At 35.3% G+C, this 16,273-nt stretch overlaps 2 protein-coding genes across 5 annotated transcripts; both read left to right on the forward strand.

Annotated features, from left to right (window-relative positions):
- Positions 1-342: 342 nt before the first annotated feature.
- LOC121780576 lies at positions 343-7,900 on the forward strand. 4 transcript variants are annotated; one of them, XM_042178173.1, is made up of 15 exons: positions 343-602; positions 685-816; positions 2,395-2,598; positions 2,718-2,899; positions 3,052-3,178; positions 3,253-3,420; positions 4,323-4,419; positions 4,498-4,949; positions 5,086-5,139; positions 5,237-5,316; positions 6,323-6,374; positions 6,700-6,783; positions 6,875-6,918; positions 7,297-7,371; positions 7,447-7,900. In XM_042178173.1, the coding sequence occupies exons 2-15, from the start codon at positions 697-699 to the stop codon at positions 7,673-7,675; spliced, it is 1,968 nt and encodes a 655-aa protein (XP_042034107.1). In that variant the 5' UTR covers positions 343-602; positions 685-696; the 3' UTR covers positions 7,676-7,900. The 4 variants fall into 4 exon arrangements, with proteins under 4 accessions (XP_042034107.1, XP_042034108.1, XP_042034106.1 ...); XM_042178174.1 differs by having other exon boundaries at positions 344-602; positions 4,504-4,949; positions 5,234-5,316; XM_042178172.1 differs by having other exon boundaries at positions 345-602; positions 5,234-5,316.
- Positions 7,901-10,766: 2,866 nt separating this feature from the next.
- Positions 10,767-14,096, forward strand: LOC121780987 (stromal cell-derived factor 2-like protein). Its single transcript, XM_042178655.1, has 6 exons — positions 10,767-11,130; positions 11,796-11,936; positions 12,042-12,182; positions 13,530-13,579; positions 13,666-13,795; positions 13,885-14,096. Exons 1-6 carry the CDS (start codon positions 11,032-11,034, stop codon positions 13,966-13,968), a joined length of 645 nt encoding a protein of 214 aa, XP_042034589.1. The 5' UTR covers positions 10,767-11,031; the 3' UTR covers positions 13,969-14,096.
- Positions 14,097-16,273: the final 2,177 nt, after the last annotated feature.

Raw genomic sequence — 16,273 nt, forward strand, 5'->3', positions numbered from 1 at the left:
AAGGTCAAATTATACTTAGAAAATTTGTCAAAAATATATTGTAAAGATATTTATAAAAAAATATGAATATATGATAAATTTATTAAAAATATATACACTTTAAGGTATTGAGAGTATTTTCGTCCAAAAAAATTTGGAAATAGTAAAAAGTACCTCAAATGATACTAACTCAAAGTTCACGGACGTAAAATGATATTTTCAAAGTTCACGGACCTAAAATGATACTTTAAAATAGTTCGTGGACCAAAAATAATGTTACCTCTTAAAAAAAAATTGGGATTGAATTGTGACGCAACGGTCAGCCGTGACCCCCAAATTAGGAAAAATAGTTTGCAGAGCAGCATAGATTGCAATTGATACAAAATATAGTTTGCAATATTTGTAAAGTCACAGCATTCTTTATCCTGAAAAGCATCCAGTCTACCTGCACAAAAGAGAAGAATATCTGTAAAAATCCACGGATTTGATACCCAAGAATTAGCAGAAATTGATGGAGTGAAGCAAAATCCGAACAAGGAGGTTTAAGAGGGGCATTGCCTCTCTGCGTGTGCGACATTTTGCGAAAACAAAACCCCTTTTGCTCCAAACCACTCTTTTTTTGGGTAATTATAATTGTTTTACTGCATTTTCATAGGTAATTTTTAGTTTCCATTTCTTATGATCTTATTTGTTTCTATTTTACAGGGAATTGTAGAAATGGGGTCTGCTGGTATTGATGATTCGTCGCAGAAAGCGATTGAGCCGGAATTGGTTGACATTGGGAACAAACTTCTCAGGCGCTCTTCATCAACTGATGACCTACTCATGCTCTTCGATGTATGTGGGTTAATGTGTGTGTTTGGTGAAATTCCTATTTCTGATAGGGAAACTGTTTGTGCAAATGCCTGTTTCATCTCTCAACTCTTGCTTTGCTTATTAGTGAAAAATATCAAATTTTGCTTCATATGATTCGTTTTTGAAAGAAATGAAATGAAATTAAAAATATGGATAAGATTGAATAGAACTCCATGCTCAACTTTTCTGAATTTTCATTGCATAAACTCAAGTTACTAGATTCCCCAATACATACAAGTTATAGATGATTTTACACTAATAGCTAGCTGTAACCTAGTACATGCTCATTGAGACTAAAGCAACTGTAAAGAAAAATTTGCATAAAGTGAACAAAGATAAAGCTAAACCAGCTGCACTATCTTGCAACTTTGATTCTCCAGCTGGACTGAAGATGTGCTGAGTTCCGTGTACAGTTGGAGCTGGAGGCCTTGATTTTATTTGCTCAAATTTGGAATTAACAGAAATCTGATTACCCATTGTTTGAGTGATCTTGGAAAATATTTGAATCACTTAAAACTGAAATACCTATGGGCGAAATAAACTATTCTATTCAAATTTTCTGTTTATGACATTGTCAAGACAACTCATTCATTTAGTTTCTTTTAGTGTTTTCCAATGGTAAAAAGCTTGTTTTGTTGATGTAGTTTATAGTTCCTGGTCGTAGGATACACCTGGAAAGGGCAGACTTAATTGTAAATCATGAAGCTTCTTGGTCTATCGGTTAAAACTTAAAACTGGTGGTGGTAGACACATTTTGGGACTTGGGTCAGCAATTCGTTGAACAAGATGCAGGATGAACTGGACCTTTATCTTAATGTTCGTATGCATGCTGTAAAATATTTGCTTCGCAAAAACTACAACAGTGTCACAAATGTGACAATTGACATTTCTGTAATTTAACTTTTCATAGCCTTTCTTTGGGCCCAGGTACGGTGGGGTTACCTAGTAGTAGCTACTCAGAAACTAAACATTTTCTTGAAATCCTTTTTTATTTTTTTTCGGGAATTATTTTTTAGAGTGTTTGGTGCTCTGAAGACAAGAAGAGTATCTAATTAGGATGGAGGTTATTTTCCTTTTGATTTGGATGGGGGAAAATATGATGACCTTCATAGCAACAGATGCATTTTTTGATTGATTAACATGGCTATAAGTGAATCAATTAATTATTTGCAAACTTGTTTCCAATATATGTTCTTTATTGAATTCACTTTGAATCAGATCATTCTTTTATATGCGACACGTCAGTTGCATACCAACCCTTGTGTAATTGATTTTTTAGGTAATCCACCTTTGCTGTTTTTTTCATGCATGAAAAGTTGAAAACTCAGTAGATGTGTAACGAGCTACCTGTTTTACATTTCAAACTGTTCTTTTGAAACATGTAGCTAAAAAAATGTTTTTTTGTTGATTGCTCCCTTCATTCCCCTGTTTATTTTTACACAACATATTTCATTGACTTTATTTTCACCCTTAACAACACTATCTATCCTTTGCTCTTCTTTGAATTTTCTTCCTTTTACTAGCTAGGTCCATGTTACTGATAGTCTATGTGTAATTTAGGAAGCAGAGACTCTTTTAGCCAAGGTTTGGCAACAGCCTCCCAGGTCTACATGCAAAGCACTTCTTCAGATAATGAAGGCGCTTATTACTGATGAAGTATTGCACAATGATGATTTAAATGTCCAAATTGCAGTTGCATCTTGCTGTAATGAGCTTACCAGAATAACTGCTCCTGAATTCCCTTACGAAGATGATATCATGAGGGTATGAAGATGCAGTCAATTATTTCATGTCTAAATATATACTCAAGATCACACCCTCTTATGTCATCCTTCTGTTTGCACAAGCACCCCATACTCTTATTCTGTGTTTGCTGGTCACAGGATATTTTCCAACTATTTATGATTGCATTTGAGCAATTATCTTGCGAGTCTGGCCACAATTACTATAGGGCTTTGCATATTGTTGAAACTGTTGCAAAAGTGAGATCATCCTTGATTCTGTTGGATGTAGATACTGATGGGCTGGTTGTTGAGATGTTCCGACTTTTTCTTAACAAGATTGGGTAAGTTTTTGGGGAGTTTCTCCGTTACTATACATTAACTTGAATTTTTAATTCTGACCTTACTGAATTTATAGGCTGTGTCCATACTATTTCTCATGGTTTTAGTGTCAAACATATTTTGGTGATCAATAAAGATTCTAATTATGTTGAAGGTCAAAAAACTCTTCTGATGTCTTCAAATACATGGAAATGATCATGACTATGGTGATAGAAGAAAGTGATGAAATTTCATTTGATCTCCTGAGGCCTCTTCTAGCTAGTGTCAAAATGAAAAATAGGGTAATGATTTCCTCCTTGACTATCTATGCTATGATTATCCCATTTCTTTCTGAAAAAGTGCACTTGTGCTTCAGGATATTTTGCCTATTTCATGGGAATTGGGTAACAAAGTCTTTGAAAACTGTGCAACTAAGCTCCAGCGTTATCTCAAAGAAGCAGTGAAGGCAATGAGTCTGGAATTTGATGATTATGCTGAAATAGTTGCGTGCATATGCCGTGAAACATACGATGATAATGACATGGTTTGTTCCTATAAACTCTGTTCTCATACATTGTTTTGTGTTGATTGAACTAAAGCCACGCTCCTCTTGTTTGTCAGACAATCATTATTTTGTGTCACATAAAGTGATATATGGAAAACAAATTGCATGGTAGATGATCAAATGTTAATGGCTGACTATATGCCTGAGTCAAAATTTCCTTCTTCAACTTTTCTTTTGGTTGCATTCTGCTATCTCTATTCCTTAAGAGAACAGCTATCTTACCTTCTAGTCAAAACTCATTTTGTTCGAGTCTTTACTCTTTAGATATTCATTACCTCATCAAACTTGAATGTGATGCAAACAACTTGTTATAGGCACTTGTTTTGCATAAGAAACTGGAGGAAGATTGGTAATCAGAAAAATGATATTCCATTTCCCAACCAGTCTTCAGATGCACTATATAACATGAAACTGATCAGCTTGGGTTTGGGATATCTAAGGAACTTATGCAAATAAGTTTGGAAACTGGACAGTAAATTAGAAGGATGTTCTTTGAATGAAGGCATTATGGTAACAGAAAGAGTAGCTTTCAAAAATATGAAAATTGAATAGGGAATCCAAAGATGAACTCCCTGAATAATATACTCAAGAACATCTACAGTTCCAGTAAGACTGCCAATTCCAAAAAAATCCCTATTTATGTGGTTATTTATGGTACCATTCTCTAAATCATCCGATATCTTGTCATATATTTGGCACTCTTCTAGATGATTGCTGTCTGAAGGTAAATGCATCTTATCTGATATCTGGAAAATTCAAGATTAACCAACAAATGGTCTCTCTGGAGTTGTATGCTTATAAGTTCCAAACAATTACTTTACCTTTTTTGTTTTCCAATAAAAAGTCATCTGTAATTTGTTGATGTTTTATTTGTCAATCAGGTATCAAAAGAGGTATCACCTGCTGCAGGTGTGGCATCCCAAACAGATCGAATTTCCAAGGCTGTGAAAGATATTTGTTCTCTGCAAACTGATGATGGTAATGTAACTAAGTTGGACAGTGAAAATTTATTGGAAGCAGTAAAAGACTCTCATCAGATTATACTATCGGACGCAGATACAGGTGCTCTTAGAAAGAGAAGGAGGAAGCCTAGTCCCGCGTCAAGACCCAAAGAGGATGAACATACTATGGGAACCGGAGATAGCTATTCCCATGAAGGATCTCCAGGGTATAATGTGGAGAAAAAAGACTTAGCTTTGATGTCAGAACGGGGACACTCAAGCATGTTAAGCAATTCATTGCGAAAAAAGAAAGATTCTTTTAGTGAATCCAGTCTTGCAAAAAATGGTCAGTCTCATAAGAAAAAGAGTATGGTTAATCAGCAGAAGGACCTGGAGTTTACATCGACATTGAAAAGCAAAATCTTGAAAATGAAGGAGAGAGGACATGATGCACCAAAGAAGACTGGTAAAAGGGTTATTGCTGGATCAAGTAAGATGAGGGTGGAAAAGAAAGGAGGTGTAATCGGTGACCCAGACAAAGAAGAAAAACATCAGCTTTCACCTCAGGTACTGTCTGTGAGAAAATAAATTATTTCCATGAATATATACAGAAAGATGCTGCACGAAAGGTCATTAATTTTTCTTGTGTTTGATGGATTTTTATGTATAACTATGTCCAATTGTTTTGGGATAATTTATGCAGATGCGGGGATCTCCTATGTCTAAACCTGCAAAAGCCAATTTGGTAAAGGATAAGGTACCATCATGTTCTATCATAAAATATGGTTTTAATTTAAAACATCCTTGAAGATGCATAATTTTTTACTATATTTCCAAACACTTCCATTCAGAAGAAGTCAAAAAAGCCACGTGCCGATTTTGGAGAAGAGTTAATCAGTTTAAGGATACAAGTGTGGTGGCCTATGGATGAAATGTAAGTACGTCATGTTAAACTATATCTTTCTGGTAGTTGATTTCATTGAGTTCTTGCTTCAGACGAAATGGACATTATTTTAAGTTATTCAGGTTTGGCCTTAAAATGAACCTCATTTCTTGTGTCCTAAGTATTTCTATTTTAGACCCTCACAAAAACTAAAATAAGTATTTCTGCTGTAGAAAATTCCCCAAAAGTCACCACCATACCATACTTTCGTATAACTTTTCTTGCTTCTAAAAGTTCAACAAGTGGTCTTATCTTTGATTGTTTAGAAATTGTCGTTTCAATTTATTCATAATTGTCCCTAAAAATATCAAGATGATGTAATAACATTATCACATGTTTTTGGATTTAATTGGATGGTTGTTCACTAAGAAAAATGAGCACCATTGTTCTCTTAGATATGCTCTATGTCTCCAGATTTTAATTGGATGGTTGGTCACTAAGTTTTGCCAGGTACTTGCCACTGTTTAGGAAATGAACAGTGATGCCCATTGTCTAATACTAGCATTAAAGATGTTGGAAGTTAGACACTTCTAAAAGACTGTGATTAAGTTCAAAATTGTCCTGAAAGGCATCAAAAACAGGCGAACTCTTGCGTATCTCAGATAGTGAAGTCCCTTTGTCTTGCCTGTCTAACACACACTTGCTGTCTAGCATGCAACTTAGAAACCAGAGTTGTTCCTTCCCATTTGAGACAAGCTTCGCTTAAGAAGCTAGACTACTAGGATGAAATAACTTTTCATCATATAGAAGTTGGTTGCTCTGTTGGTATCACTGGTTAGATTCCGTTTTCATTTTACTGGTTTGTTATATTATGATGAGATCCTCAGAATAAATCAGGGTATTGTGCATCATCTTTGTGGTGGTTCTGCAGTCCTATGAACAATTTAGTTTTAGTTCACACAGTCAACCTTTCAACGTCTTCATAGTTTTGGATTTTAGATATGCTTCATCTGGAAAATACCATGATTTTCTCACATTTAGCTTTCATAACATGCAGGTTTTATCCAGGCACTGTTAAAGCTTTTGATCCTGAAACAAAGAAACATGAGGTGACGAGACTTCCTTCTTTCATTTTCTATCTGTACCATACTCAAGCTTCCATCTCCAATACGGAGTAATACTTTTAATGTACGTTATAGGCACTATATCCACATACTTTTTCACAGCTTTAACTCATGGGCATATAGGCATCAAAGCCTCAGATTGTTTGAACCATGAAAAAGGCAATACCTTTTGTTTCCTACTAGTCAACTTGGGCAGAAACTTTATCCAAGTCTGGAGACTACACTTGCTGCTACATCATGCATGCGTCCTCATGCCTCTGTTTGTCGCTCACTTATATTTCTATTTGTAACGCATCTTATGTTCTTACAGGTATTGTATGATGATGATGAAATAGAGCTCTTGAATCTGAGAAAAGAAAAATGGAAGCTGTTTCGTGACGAGAAGTCTCGACAAGTAAGATTTCTTGTCATATTATTTTTCATGCTCTTGTGGTTTAATTTTTTTGTTGCGTTGTGGATGTAATGATTTGACAAATTCGTTACAGAAACAAGTAACCGGTCATTCATCTCCTTCCAGAGAGCTTATCAAGTAAGTTTAATTAAAAGAAATTTAATACGAATTTCTTACCTTTAGAATGCTTTTCATGCCTGCATCCTCAAACTATATTCTTATTGTTCGTGGTGTGTGAAAGATCCTTCTTATCTATGTTCAATGTTAAGCTAGGAGATATAAGAAATTCTGACGTAGTGTTGCAATATTTAACTACCAAACGTCGAGATTTAGGAACCTTTTTATATCAGTCTGGGTATCTCTTCTTCCTTAACAGCATCAATCTTAGATTGGGAGTCCTCACGATTGGCATTCTCCACTTAGCATTATCCTAAACCTTGAACTCTGATAAAACTTTCCATCATTTCGTATTTATGGAAACAAAAAAAAACTGATCTGTTTTATGATCTCAATCAGGACTAAAGAAAACAAAAAAAGAAAAGCAGACAAGTTGAAGAAACAGCAACAGCATGCTGGCTCATCATCTAAAAGGTTAGTTTTTCTTTACGAACTTTGAAGCCTTCAGGTCAGATAGCAACCCCTTAATGGTGACATTTCTCCGTTCAGATTAAAAGGTGAAAACCATGCCCTCAGTAAATCCAAAGACGCTACTTCACCTGACTTTCATCAAGCCGTGGCTGAATTTGACGAAGAGACTTGTGAAACTAACATCTCAGCAATGGATGGCGGGGAGAATCTTGTGAGCAAGGAAGGGTCAGAAATTTCGATCAAGGAAACCAAGGGCAACCACATCCAAGAAATGCACGAAGTGATCAACCCCGACGTTGGTTCTTGATGTTCATGCATACCATGTTGAAGGATATCCTGGATTTATGGTCATGTGACAAGATACAACAATAGCATATGAAGCTTCAAGTAGTGGGCTTGTTTTGATTGATACTTTAATCCCCTAGAGTTTAGGTCATTTTGGCTTGTTGTAGTTTTGTGTTTAGGCGAGGGTCAAAATGGTAATATCACCTTAAATTATTTATCCTAGTTGGTGACACTTTTGTGTGGATCAGTAATCTCTTAGTACTTTCTTAAAAATGAGATTATAGGAGTTTTGAGAGAGCATATGGATAGGAGGCATTATTGAAGAGAATAAATTCTGAATGCAATTTTGAATTAAAGAGTTTAGGGTCATGCATATTTAATATTCAATTTACTAATTAATCAACATCCATTTTTTAATCTTCAAATATATATGAGCGTTGTTTCGTCCACATATAATTTGTTTGACTCGATTAATGTACTAATGATTTATATTAGAATTCAAAAATTTTGAGAAACGATTTCACATATTGTCAGAAATCTACAATTTATAAATTATCAACACACCTTTTTTTATGCTATCACTTGAAGCTTACACTTTGCTTTCATGGTTTCCATTTTGTTTGGATTTGATCAACAATCTATCGAACTAGTTAAAGCCTAGGTATTATTGTGTTAGTTATTTTCTAATTGCACTCCAGATATATTGATGGATCAATTAAATTTAGCCTGCCGACTCTGATAACATGAGTATAAATTTATAGGATTTCATCCAAAAATCAATTGGAGATAGAAAGAGAGATCTATTAGATAAGAAGAGTGGTCAATTATTAGATTTATATAGTGATTTTAAATTCATCTTTATATGAGATATTGTTATAATTATTTTTTGTTTGGTTTGGTGTTTTAGCATAAAAGAAGCCAGTTTTGGACACAAATGGTATTCTTGGCTCGTAAATGCATATTCTTATTAAAAAATCGAGACATTTAAAATGGGACATGCAATCTTGACGTGTGACGCAACTAAGAAGAGTGGTCAATTAGATAGGAAGAGTACTCAATTACATTTATATAGTGATTTAGTTATTTCAGTTTCCTTTTCATATGAGATATTGTTATAATTATTTTTGTTTAATATGGTATTTTACCATAAAAGTAGTCGTTTTTGAACAAAAAACGGTATTCTTAGCTAGTAAATGCATATCATTGTTAAAAAATTGAGACATTCCAAAGGGGATATGCAATCTTGATGTGTGACGCAACTAAGAAAATGATCATTAGTAAGTAATTCCAGGTATTTTTGTCTGGGTTCAACTTCAAGTCTTTAAAAGTTTCCTGAACAACATGCAAATGTAAGTTTACATTATGTTTATTGATTCCTCGGTCCCTGAAAAATATGAATATTTGGTTTGGTACGAGTTTTAATGCATAATTGGAAAAGTAAGAGAAAGATAGAAAGAAAAAGTTTTTAAAGTATTATTAGTGTAGAAGAAGTTCCAACTCATTAGAGAGAAATGAGTTTTCAAAATTGGAAAGTTTACTTTTCAGAAATGGACTAAAAAGAAAATAGTTCATATTTTTCAGGAATGAATAAAATATTTTCTATGGCGGATTAATCATCGTATCCGACTCATGTACATGCCATTTTTTTTATCCTTCTTGGCCCAATTAAATCAATGCGCCTTTTTTATCCTACTTACGAAGAACTTTGAAAATTGTCTTAAATATAATAAACATTTCACGGTTGCTTACGTCTAATAAGTTTTTGCCGAAAATATCTTATTTGGGTTGGGTTAAAAAATAAAGAATGAAATATAAAACTTATTAGATTTTATATTATTTTTAAAGTTCATGAAAATATCATAACTAAGGTATACTAGAATCGATTTTGTCGACTTTGTGCAAGATTATTCAAGGAAGTTACGGGCAGTATTGTCTTTGTATATGGCTTTTCATGGAAACACAATATTAGAGCATCCACAATGGTGCAACACTCGAGCGCGAATTCCGTGATTTTCGTCCTCGTTCGCGATCGTCCGCCCATTGTAGAGAGACAGACGAGTTGGGCGAACGAAAGTTCGGTCACGGTCGAGGACGCGCCAAACCCCTCGTCCGCCCATTGCAGCAGCGCGGACGAGGATGGTCGAGGACGAGCGACGCATTTTCATTTTTCAATTTATTTTTTATATAATTTTTCAATCTATAAATATACCTTATTTTCACTCATTTATCACACAATTCACACACAACCTCTCTAAAATCTCTCTCACTCACTCTTCCAAAATGTTTCCCGACGAGGATCCAAATCGAGCTATGGAACGCATAATGTTTGCTTTAGGGGACCAGATTCTTGCTGGTATTCATGCAATACAAGAGCAAGAGCAGGTCCCGAGGCCCATCCGCCACTGGACATTCGTCCGCCAAGAGCATGGTGTAGTTCATCAACTTCTATTCGAAGACTATTTTGACGATGAACCACAGTGGGGACCAACGGTTTTTCGCCAACGGTTTAGGATGCGGCGAGAACTGTTTCTCTGCATTATTCATACAATGGAAGTGCGCGACGAGTACTTCCAGCAGTGGCAAGATGGGCCCATAGAATCGGGCTATCCCCGCTTACGAAGTGTACGGTTGCGCTTCGTCAGTTAGCATACGACACCATGGCAGACATGTTCGACGAATATCTCCACGTCGAGGATACAACAGGGCGGGAGTGTGGAAAAAATTTGTGAGGGCGTGGTTGAAGCCTTCGGCGCCACATATTTGCACAAGCCGAATGCGGCTGATTGCCAGTCCTTAATGGAGATGCACGAGAGGGTGCACGACTTTCCACCCGACTATGATTCTTGAAACCATCGTAGACCATCGTCTTAAAAGCATGAAAGTTCATTTTCATTGATATTCTAAGTTAACCAAAACTTACTTACATGATTTCATGTTTAGAAATTGCAACCTAACCAAAGAAACCGTATCATTGCTCAGCAATACCCAATAGTAACATCCCACGTCAACAAAATTCCACGTCAACAAAACTCCACGTGGAGTGATGCGATTCGCAACCTCCGTCACTCACACGTGGCTTGATTCCAGTTGAATTAATTACCCCACGCCCAGCCAAGGGTTCATCGCAACTTCAATCGAAAAATTAGCCGGAGCTCCGGCACTGCCGTTGAAGATTTAACCGTGGCTCCCCCCGCTCCGCCGAAGCACCAGCATAGCAACCTCACTCGCAGGAAATCCGAGCCGGCTTCCGCCTTCTCCGCCGCGTCTTCTTCGGGTCCGACCCGAATAGTCTACCGGGAGTCCGTTGCCCGCTCATCCGATCCGGATCTGAGCCCGCCATTTTTGCAGAAGACTTGGTTCATTGTCCTATTGCTAGCGATGGCCGTCTCCTTTTTCGCTCTCTCGATATTCCTTCTTTTCACGCTCGACTCCGACTATGGCTCAACTCCGGCTTCCGCCGCCTCCGAGGGCGTTCAGGCAAGTCGTAATTCTCCTTTATGTTATTTTACGCGTGTAGTTATAGTATGTGTGAGCTAGAGAGGATATTTCTGGATGAGTGGATTTAATTTAGGCATTTTGTCATTAAATTTGGTTTATTATGAAGAGCTGGAATTCAATAAATTGAAAATACTATGTTCTGGATTTTGTTTTTCATTGGAGCTGTTACGATTATGGCTTGATTTGGTTGCAACTTAGTGATGAATATCAGTGCAATTGTGAATTGATGTTGTGATTTTGTTGAAGTATGTTGAATTGAATTGTGAGAACTAACTTGCTTAAGGTTTTAAACTTGTAGGGATTTAGTTGGATTTTATATGGTTCCTGAATAAGCACAGGTTTTTGTCTTAGTTCTAAATGGCGTTTGATAAGTATGATTTCCATGACAATTGATGAAAAGGAACTGAAGATATGAAGTCAAGTTGTATCCCTACGGTTTTACTAGTGAAGAAACTAAGTAAACTATTTAAAGGTTCACTTTGACAGTTGAGAAGGCTAATTTCGTTGCTTTTATGTGCATCCTTCTGCTTTACTGACTCGAATGCTGAATGGCTGAAGTAATTTATAATATGCAGTCAATAAACTAGTTTTATATGCTCTGTTGAGTGCCATTGTACCAATGAGTTTTCACAAATATTTTACAGATATCGTATGGTTCAGTAATCAAGCTGATGCATGAGAGGACAAAATTCAGGCTGCACTCGCATGATGTTCCTTATGGCTCTGGCAGTGGGCAGCAGTCTGTTACTGGTTTTCCTAATGTTGATGATGCCAATAGCTACTGGGTATGTCAGCAGTCAGCACTACAGTGTCTGATTGTTCTGGTGTATTGTGCATGTGATCTATTAATTCTGATTCCCGGACTGTTAAAGAGAAGTTGTTATTTGCAGATTGTCAGGCCTATACAAGATTCATCTGCAAAGCAAGGAGACTCAATAAAAACTGGAAGCCTCATTAGGTTGCAACATATGAAAACTAGGAAGTGGCTGCACAGCCACTTGCATGCCTCGCCAATATCAGGCAATATGGAGGTCAGTGTTCGTGAGTTTGCTTAGCAACCTACCGCCTGCATCAAATATTTGAATATCTATCAATCTATCTATCTGCTTTTCTGGCTGAAAATTCTTCTTTTACTTTCCTATTATATTGTGCACGATTCTGGTATATATAGTACATGTGACCTTCAATGTTACTCAAATTTGTTTTCAGCTATAATAAGTTTGTGTAACCTGATTGTTAAATAACAACAAAATCAGGTATGAATTATCATGTTTAGCTTTCGTAACGCATCTATTTTTGCATTTAGACTGGGAGATTTAATTCAATCATTCAAAACATATTGATTTCAAATTTGTCAGAATTAGTTCAAAATGTGGAATGAATGTTGAATGTGTTTGCTTACATTGATATGAAACATATCTTCCAACTATTCAATCCATTGAGACCTAGTAAAATGTTTCTACTATATTAATAGAAATTTTGAGAAACAACTAATCACTCTTTTACTAATAATGTTTTTTGGTGGAACTTGGAGCTTTTTTTGCTAGTTTGATACACATTGTCGTTCACAGAAAAACAGTCCTAACTTCTTGATATATCACAAATCCTTTTTAAACTTGTTAGTCCAGAGTCGTTAAATCTAGGTGTGGTAGAGCTGAGGTAAAAATCTGAACTTCTAATGTTGATGATGTAATATAGTTTGATCTTAACTCTAAGTATAGTTTATTGAGAGAAGCTAATATATGCTTATAATTTATAAGTCAACTCCTATAAGTACTAAGCTTGTACTGGTATCTACTCATGGCACTTAGACCTAGATGACATGTGACAATACATGGAGCTTGTATTTCTACACCCAATATGTTTTGCAGTTGTTATTCCCAGTTTAAATACTGTATGGTTGTCTATTTTATTTTCTCAGATGGACTTTATCAATGAGTAAATGTTTTTCCTTTTCCTTTCCCCTTGTCTAACCTATGTGCGATAAATGAGTAACTTGGTACTCGTGAAAATTTTAAGCTGAAGGTGTTTATTAGTTCCCACTAGATTGTTGAGGGAATAGACATAAGATCCTTCTTTCGTTCTGAAAATCATCTTATTTGGTATTTTTAGTACTAATCTGATTGGTCTTACTAATCAACTTTGCTCTTGAACTATGTAATTGATGTGTCATGTTTATTCTAAAAAAGTCAATCATCTTTGTTATCAGTACTAGTATTGTGACGTTATAGATTTGTACGAGTTCCGCATCTAATATTTTCTTTTGTCTTAAACTGTGTAATATACATATAGATCCATCATATTGATATTCCATGTTGTATCGACCTTACTATTATTGGGGTTACGCCTAAATACATGATGGAAAAAATACAATACAGGTCAGTTGCTTTGGCAGTGATAGCGAGTCAGACACTGGGGATCACTGGAGGTAAAGAGATTTCGTTATGAAGCTTGTGGATTATGTGATTAGGTTTTGAGAGGAGACACTCATAGTGTGTGTTGTGGGTGGTTCAGTGTCGAAATCGAGGGAAGTGGAAAGACATGGAGGCAAGATCAAAGGGTAAGGCTTCGGCATGTAGATACTGGTGGGTACCTTCATAGCCATGACAAGAAATACCAACGCATAGCTGGGGGTCAGCAAGAGGTGAGAACGAAATTAAGTGAAGTAATAGTGGATTTAAGAATTTGCAGCATCGACATCTCGTTCATGGATTGTCTCTGGAATTGTTTCAGGTTTGTGGCGTTGGACAAAAGAAGCCTGATAATGTTTGGCTAGCAGCGGAGGGTGTTTATCTCCCCGTTACGGAAAGCAAGTGAAAGCTCCCCCGTAGTTTTATGCAATCAGTATGGTTAGCAGTTCTCTCTCCCCTTCTCCTATTAGAGTATGGAACGCAGTTGTATCTGAACATTGCAAAGTTTTGAATATAGTTTATGTAATTTCCTTAGATAGAATGTAGACTTTATGAATTCCACAACTCAAAATCACGTGTTCAAATTGTGAAACTACTTATAGGGTGTGTTTGGGAACATGGAATTGGAGGCTTCAATTCCAATTTCATTGATTGGTATTACAAAAATGTATAGAATTGAAATTGAATTATAATTCTAAAATTTTCAATTCCATGATTTGAATTCCATATAAAAAGTAGAAAATTGGAATTCCAAATAGTCATAAAATTAGATAGTTTCACTACTCACTTCACACACTTCACACACATGTTTCACACATTTCACATACTACACACATTTCACACACTTGCACACATATCACACATTTCCCGCACTACACACATTTCACACACTACACAAATTTCACACATTTTCCGCACTACACAAATTTCACACTTCACACGTTTCACACACTACACACATTTCACACACTACACACAATTCACACACTACACAAATTTCACATATTTCACACTATACACACTACAGAAAATACACACGTTACATACACTATATACAAAATACAAATACTACACACATTACACACACGATACAAATTCTACACAAAATACACACACTACGCACACTATACCCAAAATACACACACTATTCACAAACTAAAGTTTCAAATTTGGTTCAGTTTAAACTTTTAGAAAATTTCAGTTTTTTTATTTAGATAAAAAAAATCTAAAACTGATTAAAAAAATCCAAAAATCGGATGCTTGAAATGTATAAAATGTGTGTAAAGTGTGAAGTGCGTGAAATTTGTGTAGTGTATGAAATGTGCGTAGTGCGGGAAATGTGTGAAATGTGCGTAGTGTGTAGTGTGTGAAATTTGTGTAGTGTGTGAAATCTGTGTAACGTGTGTAGTGTGTGAAACGTGTGTAGCGTGTGAAATGTGTGTAGAGTGTGCAGTGTGTGTGAAGTGTGTGTGTGTATAGTATGTGTATTTTGTGTGAAGTGTGTGTAAGTGTGTATTTTTGTGTATAGTGTGTGTAGTGGGTGCACACAAATTATTCAAATTCAATTTCATATCAATTACATCACTTTACCAAACATAGGATTTGGAATTGAATTCTAATTCAATTCCTTCCAATTCAATTCCAATTCCGTGTATCAAACTGAGCGATAGAGTTATATTTGAAAGTTTTCCATATAATTTTAATCTTGAAGGACCCAAGTTTCATTTTTGCTAAAATTTGTATAGGCGCCGCGCCTTATAATTGATGGATATTTTAATGGAGCAAATATGTATTTGGGGCATTCAGAATAAGCACGTTAAAATCAGTCATAAAATCATTTTTTTCTCGAATCACATCGACAATTTCAATTTCAGCAACAATGCAATAAGATAGTCCTAACATTAGTCACTAGGGGTGCTTGGGTGCTTAAACGGTTGTCCAGTTCTCAGTTAATCGGAGCCGGAGTCAGAACCGGAACCGAGAATTAGAAAACCGATTCCTGTTCCAGTACCGGTTCCAACTTTTTAAATAGAACCGGTTCTGGTTAGAACCTTAATCGAATTATAATTCGATTTTATTTTTTTAATTTTAGTATACTAATAAATCTAACTACAAGTATTTTTCCAATCAATTTTTTATGAACTAACTACTATGAGTAGGATATTATAAGTTTGTTTTTAATTTTCAAAAGAACATATACAAATACAATATCATTCCATATGATAGAAATTTAACTTTATAACATATCTATGTAACAATTCATTTAAAATACAATTTTAATATGCTTGTGAATAATTTATTAGCTGTTAAGTCATAAACTAAAAAGTCACAACAAGATCAATTAGTATTGAAAATTGCATTGAATATTTGTTTATCCAAAAAAGGAAAAATGGAATTCAATTTTAAAACTCATTTAAAATAAAATTGCTAAATTCTAGAACTCATTTTTTTTATAAAAAAATGCCAACATAAACTAGTCCAACCTACTATATTGGCATCACTCTTACCTATACATGAATATTATTGTATCTTTGGTTTGTATTTTTTGTGTATTTATTTGAATTTTTAGGTATTATTTGTTATATTTCTAGATGTTGGATTATTAGTTTATTTAGTATTAAACTATTTAAAATTATAAATACATTCAAAATTACACATCGGTTCCTGTTCGGAACAGGAATCGATTGGTTCTTAACCGATCGGTTCTTTCT

This window comes from Salvia splendens, chromosome 20 (genome assembly GCF_004379255.2).
Source record: "Salvia splendens isolate huo1 chromosome 20, SspV2, whole genome shotgun sequence".
NCBI classification, from domain to species: domain Eukaryota; kingdom Viridiplantae; phylum Streptophyta; class Magnoliopsida; order Lamiales; family Lamiaceae; genus Salvia; species Salvia splendens.

Coding starts and splice junctions, on each gene's coding strand:
- LOC121780576 (XM_042178172.1), top strand. CDS start 697: ATGGGGTCTGCTGGTATTGATGATTCGTCGCAGAAAGCGATTGAGCCG. Junction 3,179..3,252: donor GTGTCAAAATGAAAAATAGG/GTAATGATTTCC, acceptor CTTGTGCTTCAG/GATATTTTGCCTATTTCATG. Junction 5,317..6,322: donor TGGTGGCCTATGGATGAAAT/GTAAGTACGTCA, acceptor CATAACATGCAG/GTTTTATCCAGGCACTGTTA.
- LOC121780987 (XM_042178655.1), top strand. CDS start 11,032: ATGGCCGTCTCCTTTTTCGCTCTCTCGATATTCCTTCTTTTCACGCTC. Junction 11,131..11,795: donor CCGCCTCCGAGGGCGTTCAG/GCAAGTCGTAAT, acceptor AATATTTTACAG/ATATCGTATGGTTCAGTAAT. Junction 12,183..13,529: donor CAATATCAGGCAATATGGAG/GTCAGTGTTCGT, acceptor AATACAATACAG/GTCAGTTGCTTTGGCAGTGA.